This window comes from Thermobia domestica, chromosome 16, assembly GCF_964235325.1.
Source record: "Thermobia domestica chromosome 16, izTheDome1.hap1.1, whole genome shotgun sequence".
Classification (NCBI taxonomy): Eukaryota; Metazoa; Arthropoda; class Insecta; order Zygentoma; family Lepismatidae; genus Thermobia; species Thermobia domestica.
Genome location: NC_137469.1, coordinates 33,350,302 through 33,363,483, shown reverse-complemented (window position 1 = coordinate 33,363,483; position 13,182 = coordinate 33,350,302). Strand labels below are relative to the sequence as shown.

At 34.3% G+C, this 13,182-nt stretch overlaps 1 protein-coding gene across 2 annotated transcripts in view; it reads right to left on the bottom strand.

Moving 5' to 3' along the window:
* Tnpo (transportin 1) overlaps window positions 1–13,182 on the bottom strand; it is a 69,970-nt gene that overhangs the window by 17,424 nt on the left and 39,364 nt on the right. Inside the window, exons 14-17 of one of the 2 annotated variants that reach the window (XM_081742264.1) lie at window positions 11,449–11,695; window positions 9,628–9,726; window positions 6,242–6,337; window positions 4,260–4,335 (exon numbers count right to left, since the gene is read on the bottom strand). In XM_081742264.1, coding sequence (XP_081598390.1) covers window positions 4,260–4,335; window positions 6,242–6,337; window positions 9,628–9,726; window positions 11,449–11,695 — 518 coding nt within the window. The remainder of the gene's footprint in view (window positions 1–4,259; window positions 4,336–6,241; window positions 6,338–9,627; window positions 9,727–11,448; window positions 11,696–13,182) is intronic. The other variant, XM_081742265.1, reaches the window with a different exon arrangement.

Sequence of the window (13,182 nt, the reverse complement as noted above, 5' to 3'; positions counted from 1 at the left end):
CTGATGCTGTTGATGGCTTTTTATTCTCCTGAAATAATTTACTTATTTATTATATACGATACATGAACAATATACACTGTTAAGCAGTAGATCGTTTGTTTCTCCTACGCTGACACACTGACACACATACGCTAACAAAACGACACACATACTACTTATAATGAGTAACGCCCGAAGAAATTACTATTCACTGTTGAAAAGTTAATGCAATATGAAACGCTACTAACATTCGTCTCACACATATTGGTTTGCCGCCTGCCACTTTCTAAGCTTATTTGCAAGAAAATAGTCTCATTTCTCTTTTTTTTAAAAGGTAAGTTAAAAATTATCCACAATGTAGGTATAACACATTTTACATTGTCATACTGACCTTTGTCCTCGTTTATTTTGTTATGCTGCTGTAGTCATGCTTTGAAAGTTTGATCCTAATTCCTCCATTTGTCTTCCTTTTGTTGCAGATACAGCATGATCACTCCATTAGAAGTTTGCACCAAAGAGGAACAATAAGCAGTTATCAGATTTTTGTCGAGGAGCCGCAATCCATCCAAGACTTTTGGTACAATAAAGGAACAGTGTCTTGCCGCAATGGAGTGTCTACAAATGGATTGAAAAATTCAAAAAATGGTCGCACAAGTGTTACCAGGGTGTCTACTAAAATTCCAAAATGAAATTTCGTGACTTTTTCGTGACCTTTTCTTTACCAAACCATAAAATTTCCTAACATTTTCAAGAGCGAATTTGAGTACAAATTAGGCCGAATTTTCATCCATGCGATAGAAACGTACTTTGATTGCGATTTGGTAGCGTCTACAGGCGACTATAGACATTTTTGGTGGTGAATTTTGACGTTTTATAGAACAAAATTTTCCAATCTGTATTTACATTTGTACAGTTTTAAAAAATCGTGACCCAAAAGCTAAATTTCGTGACTTTTTTTGTGACTTTAACGTTTTCTGATTTCGTGACATTTTCGTGAATGATAGACACCCTGGTTACGTACGAGGAAGGAGCCGGAACGGCCATAAATGATAATATTGAGACGTCACGTGACGTGGTTCTGTTAAGACAGGTGACTATTGATGAAGTCACACATCGTCTGAAAACTAGTCATGCTTCCTGATACACCTTCCGACCACAAAAACCGGACCGTTGCTCCTCTTTAGTGCAAATGGAGCGGCCATGATCTATCTGCAACAAAAGGAAAACAAATGAAGAAATTAGGATCAAACTTTCATAACATTGCCACAACAGCATAACAATAAAATAAACACGAAGACAGCAGTCAGTATGAATAAAGTACGAAAAGTTATAGCTACATTGCAGATAATTTTTGACTTACCCTCGTATATATATATATCATCAAAATAGTAAACATTTGGTCGACTAGCACATATTTCCTTTGCTTTGTATTTTTCGAAATAATATTACGTAAAAGCAACAACAAATAATTAATAACATTTTTAAAAGTAAATCAAAAAAGAACGAATTTCATTAAACAGGATAAAAGAAAACAATTTGTTCTACAGCAATAGCTACTTATGTTACTGTACATTAGTGCATGACTACAAGAAAACATTTTTTTTTCTTCTTTTTGTAGCAAAACTACGTTAGCGTTAGTGAACAAATCTTTCAAACACCATACAGCAAAGAATAAAATTTCTGTACATACAGAATACAGAACTGAAGGCAAAAAATAGGGACCTTTTGACTACACAAACTAATGTAATCAATTAATTAAGTAATTAAAAATAATTATAATGATAATAAAAGATAGGCTTTCACTGAGTGCAGCACAACCTACAACCCCTACATGTAAATAATAATCCAGGTTTCATTAACGATGGAGTAAATGTAGCTCGGATATTACGTTAGGTCTTCGATTTACGTCTCATATGGCTTCGGTGCAGGAAACGGACGTTGTACTCCAAACAAACAGAAGTAAACGATAAAATCTATCATATTTTAGCTTTTACGCAATCTTAATATAAATTAAACTGTCGATTTTTTTCTTTTGAAAGAAAACATAACTAAAAACAAACAAAGCCTTTTTATTTACAAAAAAATGATAATTCCTCAGGAAAAGCCCTTTATTGGAGAAATGATTGGTTCAAATTTTTTTTTTTTTCTTTTTTAAAATTTGTTTCATACAGAGCGCCGAAACATATTCAACAAACTTGATATACAAATCTTTTTCGTTGTTTGTAAGACATCGGTTTATCTTGTGTTTTGCTGAGATGCTCTGTGATGGGAGTTACAAACTGACAAAATTGGCCAATTTTAACAAGATTTTGATAGGTTGGTTAAGAAAGAATTTAATATTACTAGGGAATGGTTAATATTACGTGGTTACTTTTGTCACTCAGAATGGCAGACCAAGGAATACACAATAAAATATGTTCTTTCGTTTCTGTTTTTTTAATCTTTTCTGTTGGTTAATTGTAAAAAATGATGTCTCAAAAGAAACGTTACGTTTTATTTGTTCATGCTTACACAACTAAAGAACTATACACACTTTTTTCTTTTTTCAAGTAGGTTCTTCGAATGCTTCTACGGTTTGATATATGTATATAGCGCAATCACCCCGCCTTCTATTTCAGGTTGAGTAATAGAACTTCCGGGTTCCTGGTCCAAAAAACTGTTAACGGTTTTCACAAGCCTTCTTTTGAAACTAACCTAATGTATTTCAGGGAGTTTTGCAGAAACTGAAATAAATTATAGTCTCTCAGTGTTAGGACCGGGCTATACATGGGTTGCATTAAAACTTCTCAGCCAAATTCTCTGTATTTCTGGCTAGTCGTTAAAAATGGATGCGGTCTCGCCTAGTCAGTGTGATTACGACGCTCTGTTGTTTGTCGTGATGCCCTTCCAAACCCACCAAATGAACAGCACAACCTTTCTGGGCGTCAGTGTGGCTTTTGCCACAGACTTGTGGAGCGTTTGTCGGTTATCCCCTTTTGATTACTCGAGATCAACCACTTCAGAAGTGACACCAGTTCGTTACGTTTCAGTCGAGAATATCAGATCAAAATTCGAGCACTTTAATGCTTTAAAGTCCGGTCATGTGGACCCAAACATTTCTTTCTTCTCTAGCCAGTTTTTCCAAATGATCTGTAATGGATCATTTAACGTCATAACTGCTTACATATCTGTCTTGCTCGACTTTTGACGGAATATCATCCACTTTCCTGCTTGGTCGCCCACTGAAAGGAGCATCCTGAACATCAAAATTTCCAGAACGAGAGATTGAACCATATGTTGGCTGTAGCTTTTGACGACGTATTGTTGCGCCTTGTAGAACCTTCACTCATCTTCATGGCGCAATATCTTACGTTTGATTATAACAATTGCAACACTTTGCACATCTACTGACTTCAACTGTGAGGTATGAAATGACATTAGGCCTTATCCACTGAGACATACTCTGAGATTTGTGACGCTAACTCTACCTCATGCACAAAAGCTCAGACTTATACAAATTGTATGACTCGACTTCTTAATATACTTTTCCCGCTGGTGTAGTGCCTGGCGCGCGCATTTTCTGCACTGAGTACCGGATTCGAAAACCTTGCAATTTTAACGTATTACGGTGTGATTGTATCTTAAGCTGTAGAGGTAGAGAATAATTATAGCGTAGTTGCTCAACGTCCTTGCCTTTGGTGCGATGTACCGGGTTCGATTTCTGGTAGGGCACTCGGTCGGAAATGTCTGAAAGCCTTTTCGCGTCAGTCATTCTGAGATAAATTTTCCTAACTTTTTCTCATTCACACAAAACAAATGCTGGGAAGATACGTAACAAACACGTCCCGGGCAGCTTCCTCCCTTTCCCACTTTTCCGGATAATATGATCGCCGAGGGACGTCATCCCTCATACATGACGGGCTTAGATTCCGAATGCCAAGAAATATAATTCCTAATCCTGATTAAACTGTAGGTCTACATCTCATATTGCCTCGGTGCTGAACACCTAACATCAGGAAACAACAAAATCGCCTTGTTACATCTTAACAATATGAGGGAAATCGGTATAAATACTGGTTTAGGACGGGATTCCCATGACTAACTTCTTAAATTAAGCATTCCTCAGCAAATTAAAAGATAAACTCTTGACTTCATTACGACAACGTTGCCCTATATATTAAGATTGTCGAATACGTCACGGAACACACTGTTCTAAAACATATACATAAAATTATTAATAATAATAATGATAACAATAATAATAATGATAATAATAATAAAAAACGAAAGGGGCTACACACCACTGTCGGACAAACTGCTGTAACAGAGGAGCCACGTCATGGGGACACACAAAACCTAGCCGGCCAATAGTTATGGCTAGAGCGAGCGAGCGACATGGGTAAAGAAGAAATAAAAAAAAAGAGAAAAAATCCACATAAAAACTCAGAAACAGAAATACACAGGCAAACATACTTTACATAGATAATGTCCTGTACAGAGGAAAAAAATAGAAAAAAAAAGGAAAAAACAGCAAGTCATATCAAAACAAATTATTTCAAATGTCTATCCACATAAAAAAAATATATATATATATGGTCAGAACAAAAGGAACCCCATTTTGTGGGCTTATGAAAAGTTAAATAAAAGATACTTACATTATTCTGCACAAGAAAATGCATATAACACACACAAAGTTTGGATCGTTATGCTCGTCGTCGATAATCAAGGAAAAATAATAAAAACGAAAGTAAAGTGGTGACATTATCGAAATAAACCTCTATTTACGGAAAGTTAACGTGAAGCTTCAATTTTCTACAATATCATCTCTTTAAAACGAAATTAACTATCCTTGAGTTGACCTCACTGAATCTAAAAGCACTGAGGTTAATTACAGGTTAACTGCGAAAAATAACTAGTATCACCATCATAGTTTTCTGCCAGCATTGGCAGAATTGACATGAGCTAACTACTGTCCTAACATAGGAATTGTAATTTTAAATAGAATTTTCTGCTCCCTTACTTCTACTAAATTCCTGAAAATACGATATCGTCTCGGTTTAATAACCATTTTCTTTCCGCCTTTTTAATTATATCAAAATCATTCTTTCTTCATCTGTTCCTACCTTTCTTATTGGTTTTATTCCACTACAAATATTTTCAATTTTATAATAACTCACATCTTATTCCAAGCCCTTTATCCCTTAGCCAAGGATTTATTTATTTGTGCGTTATACACATTGTACTATGCAAAATTATGTAAGTACCCTTTATTTTACTTAACATAAATATGTATATATATTTTAAGCCAATTTTAACACTGAATTTGTTTTAAAAAATAATAATAATAGACAAAAAAATCTGTTTGGTTTTAGTAGTTGTATAGGCAGTTGGTATTTCCCCCTTACTTGCTCACTAGTCTACACAAAGCACCGCAACAGGCTAGAAAGAATAAATTTGCAGACAACGTGTAAATATCCTATGGTTACTGAAAAACAAATTAAAATAATATCGATAGAATAATAATAATAATGATAATAATAATAATAATAATAAAAATAATAACTGCAGGGTTTTTAGATGTGCAAAACAACATACTTGCATCTCACGATAACGTACACCTGAAAGCAATAATAAATCTGTTAATATTTTTAAAAATAGCAGAGCTTTAAAAAACGATGCTCTAGAAACTCAGAATACACCAACAAAGTATTAGAAAAATAATTATATTGAAACCCTTTCCCCACAAAAAAAAATTAAGATTTGCAAAATATTCCCACTAAAATGCTTTCTTTTAATAATAAATTAATTCTGTATAAATGTAAAAGTTAATGAAAAATGGCTAATAGTACAAAATATGCGTAGGACACAATAATAAATCTTCTACTAGTAACTTATATTTGCAGCCAATATGTTTGTAAAAAAAAATTAAAAAACGTGATTTTGCATTTGTAAAACTCTAATACAATTTATAAGTGCAACAAGACACCAAATACAAACTGACACAAATTCTATATAGTTAGTAAAAAAAAAAAAAATTACTGACATGCTGCTTATTTTTCGTGTTTCAAGACCTATCAATGAATCATAGACTGCTACCAAGCAAAATAACATGTGAATAATTTCCCTGCAATTAAGAATGAAAAATCAGGTTTCTACAGAAAAGCCCGTAACTGTTCAAACTGAGAAATAGTGCACATTTTCTGACAACATTAGGCTACAATGAACTGAAATACACCTACGATTACACATCATTACTTTCATAATTATAATAGGGATCTCATACCTGTGTTTTCCAACAGTGTCTTCGGAGTATTTGGTCTATTAATTATTACAATTAGTTGATTGAGCACTAATGGTATGTAATGTCTCATATCGGGTCCTAAAAGACAGAAAAAAAAAAACTTACCAGAAACTATGTACACTTAATATTTACTAGATTCATAGCATGCTCATGAATATTATTTAATTCTAACTCATGTAGAGGGCTATATAAATACAGCTTCCATTCAATCAATATAAATAAGTTTATCGAGCTTCCCCTTGTTCGCTTACATTTGACACTATATTTTAAAGTAGGTGGCTTATGTACAGGGAAAGGAAACTACTATACACACACTAAACAAAAACTAACATTAAATATTTCCTCAATTTACTTTTCTCCTACTTGTTAAAAGCTTTCATTTAACAGTTTAAAAATTGTATATATATATATATATATATATATATATACGAGGGCTATCCAGAAACAGGCATCTTGAAATAAAAAAGTAACAGAATGGACAAACTGTACACTCTTAAGCTATTTTTCCACATAATCGCCTGCCATGCAAATTAAGGCACTTATCATACAAGTTTTTCAATATCATCGCGGTAGAAATTTTTCGCCTGGTTTACACCGGTGTGCAGTTTGGTGTCAGTATCAAAGCGTTGTGTAGCGAACCATCTATTTGTCGCTCGGTGTCAAATCCGGGCTGTATGGTGGGTGATTGAACACCTCCCATCTAAAACAATTCAAGACCTCTCGGATACGCTTGGCCGTGTGTGCACGTGCGTTGTCGTAAAAAAAAAAAAAAAAAAAAAAAAACTTCGCGTTGTTTTCCCTGGCGCTTGTTTTGAATCGCACGCTTTAATGGCTTGTGGGTTTTTGCCAACAAAAACCTAATCACAGAACGCACCTCACAAGAGGCGGGATTTTCTATTGCAGCGCACATTGTAACACGTCACAGAAAGCATAGAAGCACAGTAACAGCGTCACAGTCCTCACGCTACCACAGCTGGATGCATACTAAGTGTAGCAACGTTCTGACACCAGATGGCGACTCTCTCTAGCCCCGCGTACTACCGCGATAGGACAAAGTGTCTGAACTTTCTGGAGAGCCCTCGTATATTATTTATATATTATATATAAAGTTATGCATAATACTATTGTTTTCATACCCAACTCTGCGGTCAACAGCACTTTTAAAGGTATTTTTTTTTACTTCAAGTTAAACTTACTTTATATATATATATATATATATATATATATATATATATATATATATATATTATTTACATCTGACACACTTGAAATTTTCCACGTATTACTTTAGTGTACTTGACACGGGCTACACCAAGTGATGCGCCCAACTACAAACATGCATTCAATCACTATGATTTTTATCTTCGAGAATTCAACGTAAAATGTAAAGAGTCTTTCCTAGAGCGTATAGGGTTATGCTCTGGCTCTTCACTGAAACCTTTTTCACGGTTAATGAAACGAAGATCAAAAATAAAGCACGGAGATGCCACTCTACACTGTTGTATTAATTGATCACAAAGCTTTTTCAGAAGAGATAGAAACAATATATATAAGGCTTCACAACGTATTGTACATTTTTTTTGGACAAAATTCCAGATCTGTAAGATGTAGCAGATATATGTAAGATCATTTTATATAGGAAACTAACTTTCTTTTCTAAATAATGCCGGCCAACTTTAGCTGACACCGAGAACTCTGCGAGCCAGTTACATGAGATATCAGGGTTTCTACTGAAATTCCAAAATAAAATTGTGATTTTTTCTTTACCTTTCCTTTACCAAGCCATATAATTTCGTAACACATTCTGGTCAATTTGGGTGTGAATTAGGCCGAATTTTCATGCATGCGTGCTTTTCTGGATATCGGTTAGTGCGCATGATGGGAGTGTATATATCACACAATAGGAAAGCTACTGGAAGGTTAAAAAAAAGAATGTCACATTAAAAAATTGATGACCAACGGGATGTACTTTTACAGACAACGTTAGTTTTCTTAAGAGATCTGCTGTGGAATGCCAAAACTTTTTTTTTTTTTTAACGATTATTGAATATGCACCCTACTAAACCAAGTAACAATTTACGAATCTCGATTTTCCTTATCATTCCCTTTTACCATTCAGACTGCACGAGATGTGGATCTAACCAAACTGAACTGAACCCTAGATTTTAGCCACAAGGAAACAATTTTCGCAAAGCTGGGAACAACGTTTCCTTTTTTTTTTTCTTTCTTTCTTTCTTTCTTTCTTTCTTCGAAACAAGGGATCTTATAATATCCACATCCGCCCACAAGTGAATCCACGAAGCACGTACGTTCAGATTTGTGGCTAATTAGTGCCCTGAACTATTTGATCCTCGATTTTATGAGATTGGCGGAGAAATACTTCAAAAGAAATATATTTGAATTTTAGAATAAATATCTGTTTGAATTTTAGAATGAAGTGTCAACAACTGACCAGAAAACAAAAATCCCATTATTGCAATTTGTCCCATTATTATTATTATTCCTTCTGATATTTCAGTAGTCCTCTCATCATATTTGACGGCGCTTACGATCCTACATTACAACTAGCAAGAACTGTCCCACCATCCATGTCGCGCACAGAGCAGAGTGATAAGAAATAAAACCCATATAAACGGTAGTTTCTGTCGTCTTGGCAAAACTTAATCGTTTAAAGTTTTATCACTACACAAAAACATTATGACCAAAGAATGAATTTGAAGCATAAATCTAAAGACATACAAGATTTGACTATAATGAAATTTTAAGTTTCGACATACATACAAGGTGTTCCCGGAATAAACCAACGAACTTTGCATACGTGTTCAGGGCTTCAATACAAGAAAAAAGTTTATCTGTGACTTTGGTCAGAAAAAACATATTACGAAAGTGGGGTCAATTTAAGATAACCACCTTACGACCCAATCAACTAATTACTTTAAACATTCTCCATCTCGGTAATTAAGAGTTTCCGACCAAAGTCGCAGATAAACTCGTTTCTTGTACGAAGATCTTGGAATACGTATGCGAAGTTTGTCGGTTTATTCTCTGAACGCCACGTAGAATAACTTTCCAAAAATTCTTGAGGGTTGAATTCTATTTCCCTCATTCATCATTTTATACACCCTTGCCGGTCATGGGCTAGATATATATTTTTTAAATAATGTTCAGGCTAATTCACACCAAAATGGAACATATTACTTGCACTATTGAATATCCAGTTAACATTTTGACATTTAAATATTTTGATTACCATTCAAATCAACATTTTTCACGCATTTTCAACACTAAATCTTTATTTTGAAGCATCAGAAAAATATACCATCATAATATATAACAAAATTCAAGAAGTGATTAAGTATACGACTTACCTAATTTAATCGAAATTTCACCGATTGCCCACGTTGCATTGTTACACACTGATATGAATTCAGGATTGAGATTTTGTCCAAGAATGGGCAAAAAGTCAGCTGCAAAATAAAAGATGTGTTTCTTACTGTCATGAAAGCGTAAAACATAATAAACATTGCATTTTAAATTCAGGTGATCAAGAAAATTGTAGCTAGTATCGCTACCAGTTTATTTTCCCCACACCATCAGTTCTTAGAATGAATATTTGTTCACCTGCTTATAAAGAAAAACAGCAAGTTCCCGCAATTCAGAAATGTTCCTCACACTCACACGAATGAATTCGAAATTTAGTTTACGTACTTACCGGAGTTACACTAATGGAGGCTGCAATATATGAGGCACACTCAACTGGAAATCCATTCATGGAATATGCATTGAGTAACTCATGCATTAATATATTGTATCAAAACTAGTTAATGATTTCCAGTTGCATTCCATATATTGTCTTTTTCCAGGCAATAACAATTGAACCACGAAGTCACGAAAAATATCTCCAAAAACGTTCAACGAGTGGTGATCCAATTTCTGAGAGCAGAAGATTCTTTTACTATTTACTAGCTATCTATTCTGGTGTTATATTTTCTCCGTGCATTGTGATGATGACAGTAACAAAAAGATTAATGAAAATTTTCACAGGATAAACATACAAGCATAATGAAGTCAGTTTTATTCCGGGTTCCCACTGTAATTCCGGCACATTTTCCTGAATTTCTATGATTAAGTAAACTTTCCTCAACTCGCCACACCGCGAACTGTATCAGCTATGGTTAGGTTTAGAACAACTGATTTTCTTAATCGGACTTAAGAGTTTCAATAGTCGTTAAAAGCTCTCCCTTTTATATTTTAAATACAGTTTTCTTTCTTATTGTAAATATCTATTATGTGGCAAACTTCCTATATTTGGAATATAATGAAGTATTACTACCAAACAACAATTATACAATAACAATATCTTTAATATCTCGAGATTTTGAATACATTCAAATGTAAGCAAGTACAAATGTATCAATTTCACCTCTCTCTTATTATCTACAACCAACAAACTTATTTCCTTATCTTGTAGCATCTAAATTTTTTACTTAATATGTTGTTCTTTCAGGTTTGGTACTCCTCAAGCTTGTTTATTTCTAGAGATCTACAGGTTTGTTATCTTTTTATCTCCTATTGAAATCTACATTGATTCTCTGAGATGTTCATCATATTTTCTGTAAGCAGTTGTAATGCTTAATATCGCTTGAGTAACAAAAACTCTGAATACTTCCATGAAACCTGATAGCATTTTCCCTCTTTTGCGGAATATAGCACTTTCTCTTGACTCAGCAGTTTGAAACATTTCCCCGACTTTCAAGATCAATGTGAACACACTATTTCTAGCCAAGAAGTCGTCTAAAGATTTGGAAGTTTTTCTCACAAATATTATATTATATATATATATATATATATATATATATATATATATAAATCTGCTCGTAAGGAACAGAAAGTCAGCATAAAGGGGTCCTAATACATATATTTTACAGAAATGTATTTTCATTCAAATAAAACCGGGTCGTGATGAGTAGTGGTTTTCTTAATAGAAGATCACCTAGAATTCATTTTTACGTACGATATATCAGTACATGGAAATATTTAGGAATTAAGTTATTAACAACTGACTTAATAAAAAATAAAAAAAAAAGCAATAATTCAATCACAATTCCTTTGAGAGATTACTATTATTATAACACTAATATACAACTAGACTCTACGAATGCTTGGAGTGTAACTTAGTGTTTACTTACAAATGCAAGGCAGCACATGTTGAAAGCAGGCCTTTGTCAAATCTCCTAGTAAAGCAAATGAGCTCTGCCTGACTTCTGGCATAGGATCCTGCATGCATTGATACAAAAGCTGCATAATATTCGAGTTGACTACTAGTTTCTCTATGTGGCCGTCTAAACCTTCGGCTAGACCCGAAAGGAGATCTAGAGCCACGATCATAAAGTCTTTGTCTGGAGCATCAAACTGCTCCGGGTTCTGAGTATTTGCCTGCAACGAAAGGAAAATTATGCAAACATTCCATAAAATATATATGTATGGTAGCAATATTGTATGTTTATTTACCTTAAAGTTCGAATCAAGTACTTAAAACTAACTCATTTGTGTTTAGTCAATCAGATGGTGCATATTCAGTGAGTAGAGAGAGCTTCAAACTACAATGTTTTCTTATGCCGGAATTTGAGATTTCTTTACTTATAGAATTCCACAATTGCATCACAATAGAGTCAACACCACCATGGCATGCCATTCGGATACACAGGAAATCACATTAATATAGTAAACCCTCCCTGATCTAAATCAACTTATAGTTACATATGACTACTGACGGTATGAACAAGTTTACGACTTTTGCGTCTTTAACATGTATTTGGTTTGTTTCAGAAATAAGATAAACTGAGCTGTCCACAGCGTTTGAAAATGCATACTTGTTTCATTTGTGGTGCCATCTGTCCTGCGTATGTCTGTGGAGCAATGTCAAAATGACCACATTAATGAAAACGTGGACGAAAGTGGAGGTCCGTAGTGTGATTAAATTTCTTCAATCTCAAGCACTATGTCTGCTCAAACCCACTGTCTATGGAAATACAGTAATGTCCTTAAAGGAGGTGTATAAGTGGAGCATGTTATTTGAAGGAAAAAGGACTTGTGTGACAAATCTAGCCCAAGACGGCCAACAACATCGTCTGAGGGGGATGTTGCTATGCTGATTCAGGAACTGATCAAGTGTCGAACAATCATAGTGTGGAATGTAGCCAAGGAAGTTAGCATTTCTACAGAACGTGCTCATATTGTAATCATGAGCTACAGGAAAGTGTATTCAACATGGGTGCCGAAATTGTTATTCAAAGATCAAAAAAAAAGCCACACGAATGGGCATGACTCTGACCCATCTCAAGCGTAGTCATGTAGAGGGGAATGAATTCTTAAAACGGATCATCACAAGTGATGAAACAATGGTTCACTTCAAGACTTCATGCAACCGTAGCTTCTCACTCACATGGAAACATACATCGTCATAATCTTTCAGGAATTTCTTCAAGAGCACTGTATCGTACAAGGAACGGACATGAATGTGTCATCCGGACATCCGAATCAAACCTTAGTCCATTCGATATTGGTATACACGCTTTTCCCCTCATACCTATTCCGTCTATCAATACAAAACTTGGAGTCATTTCTTATCCCTATAGTAATTTTCCCCAGGGTTGGCTGGTTTAAACCAGCTTTTTTTTTTTTTCCAAAAACTGGTTTAAACCATAAAACGAAAAATTTTCGTAAAAGTGTGTGTTTGTAAAATCTTGATGAACACACATTTGTGGGTTATCATGTTTCACTTCTGTATATTATTCGTATTATATTCAGTTCTAATTCCCCATTCATTATTCGAAGAGATACTACTACAAAACAATTTTTTTTTTTTTTTTTTTTTTATAAGTTTATGAATGTTTCTTTTGTGATATTTTTATAGTTTGTTA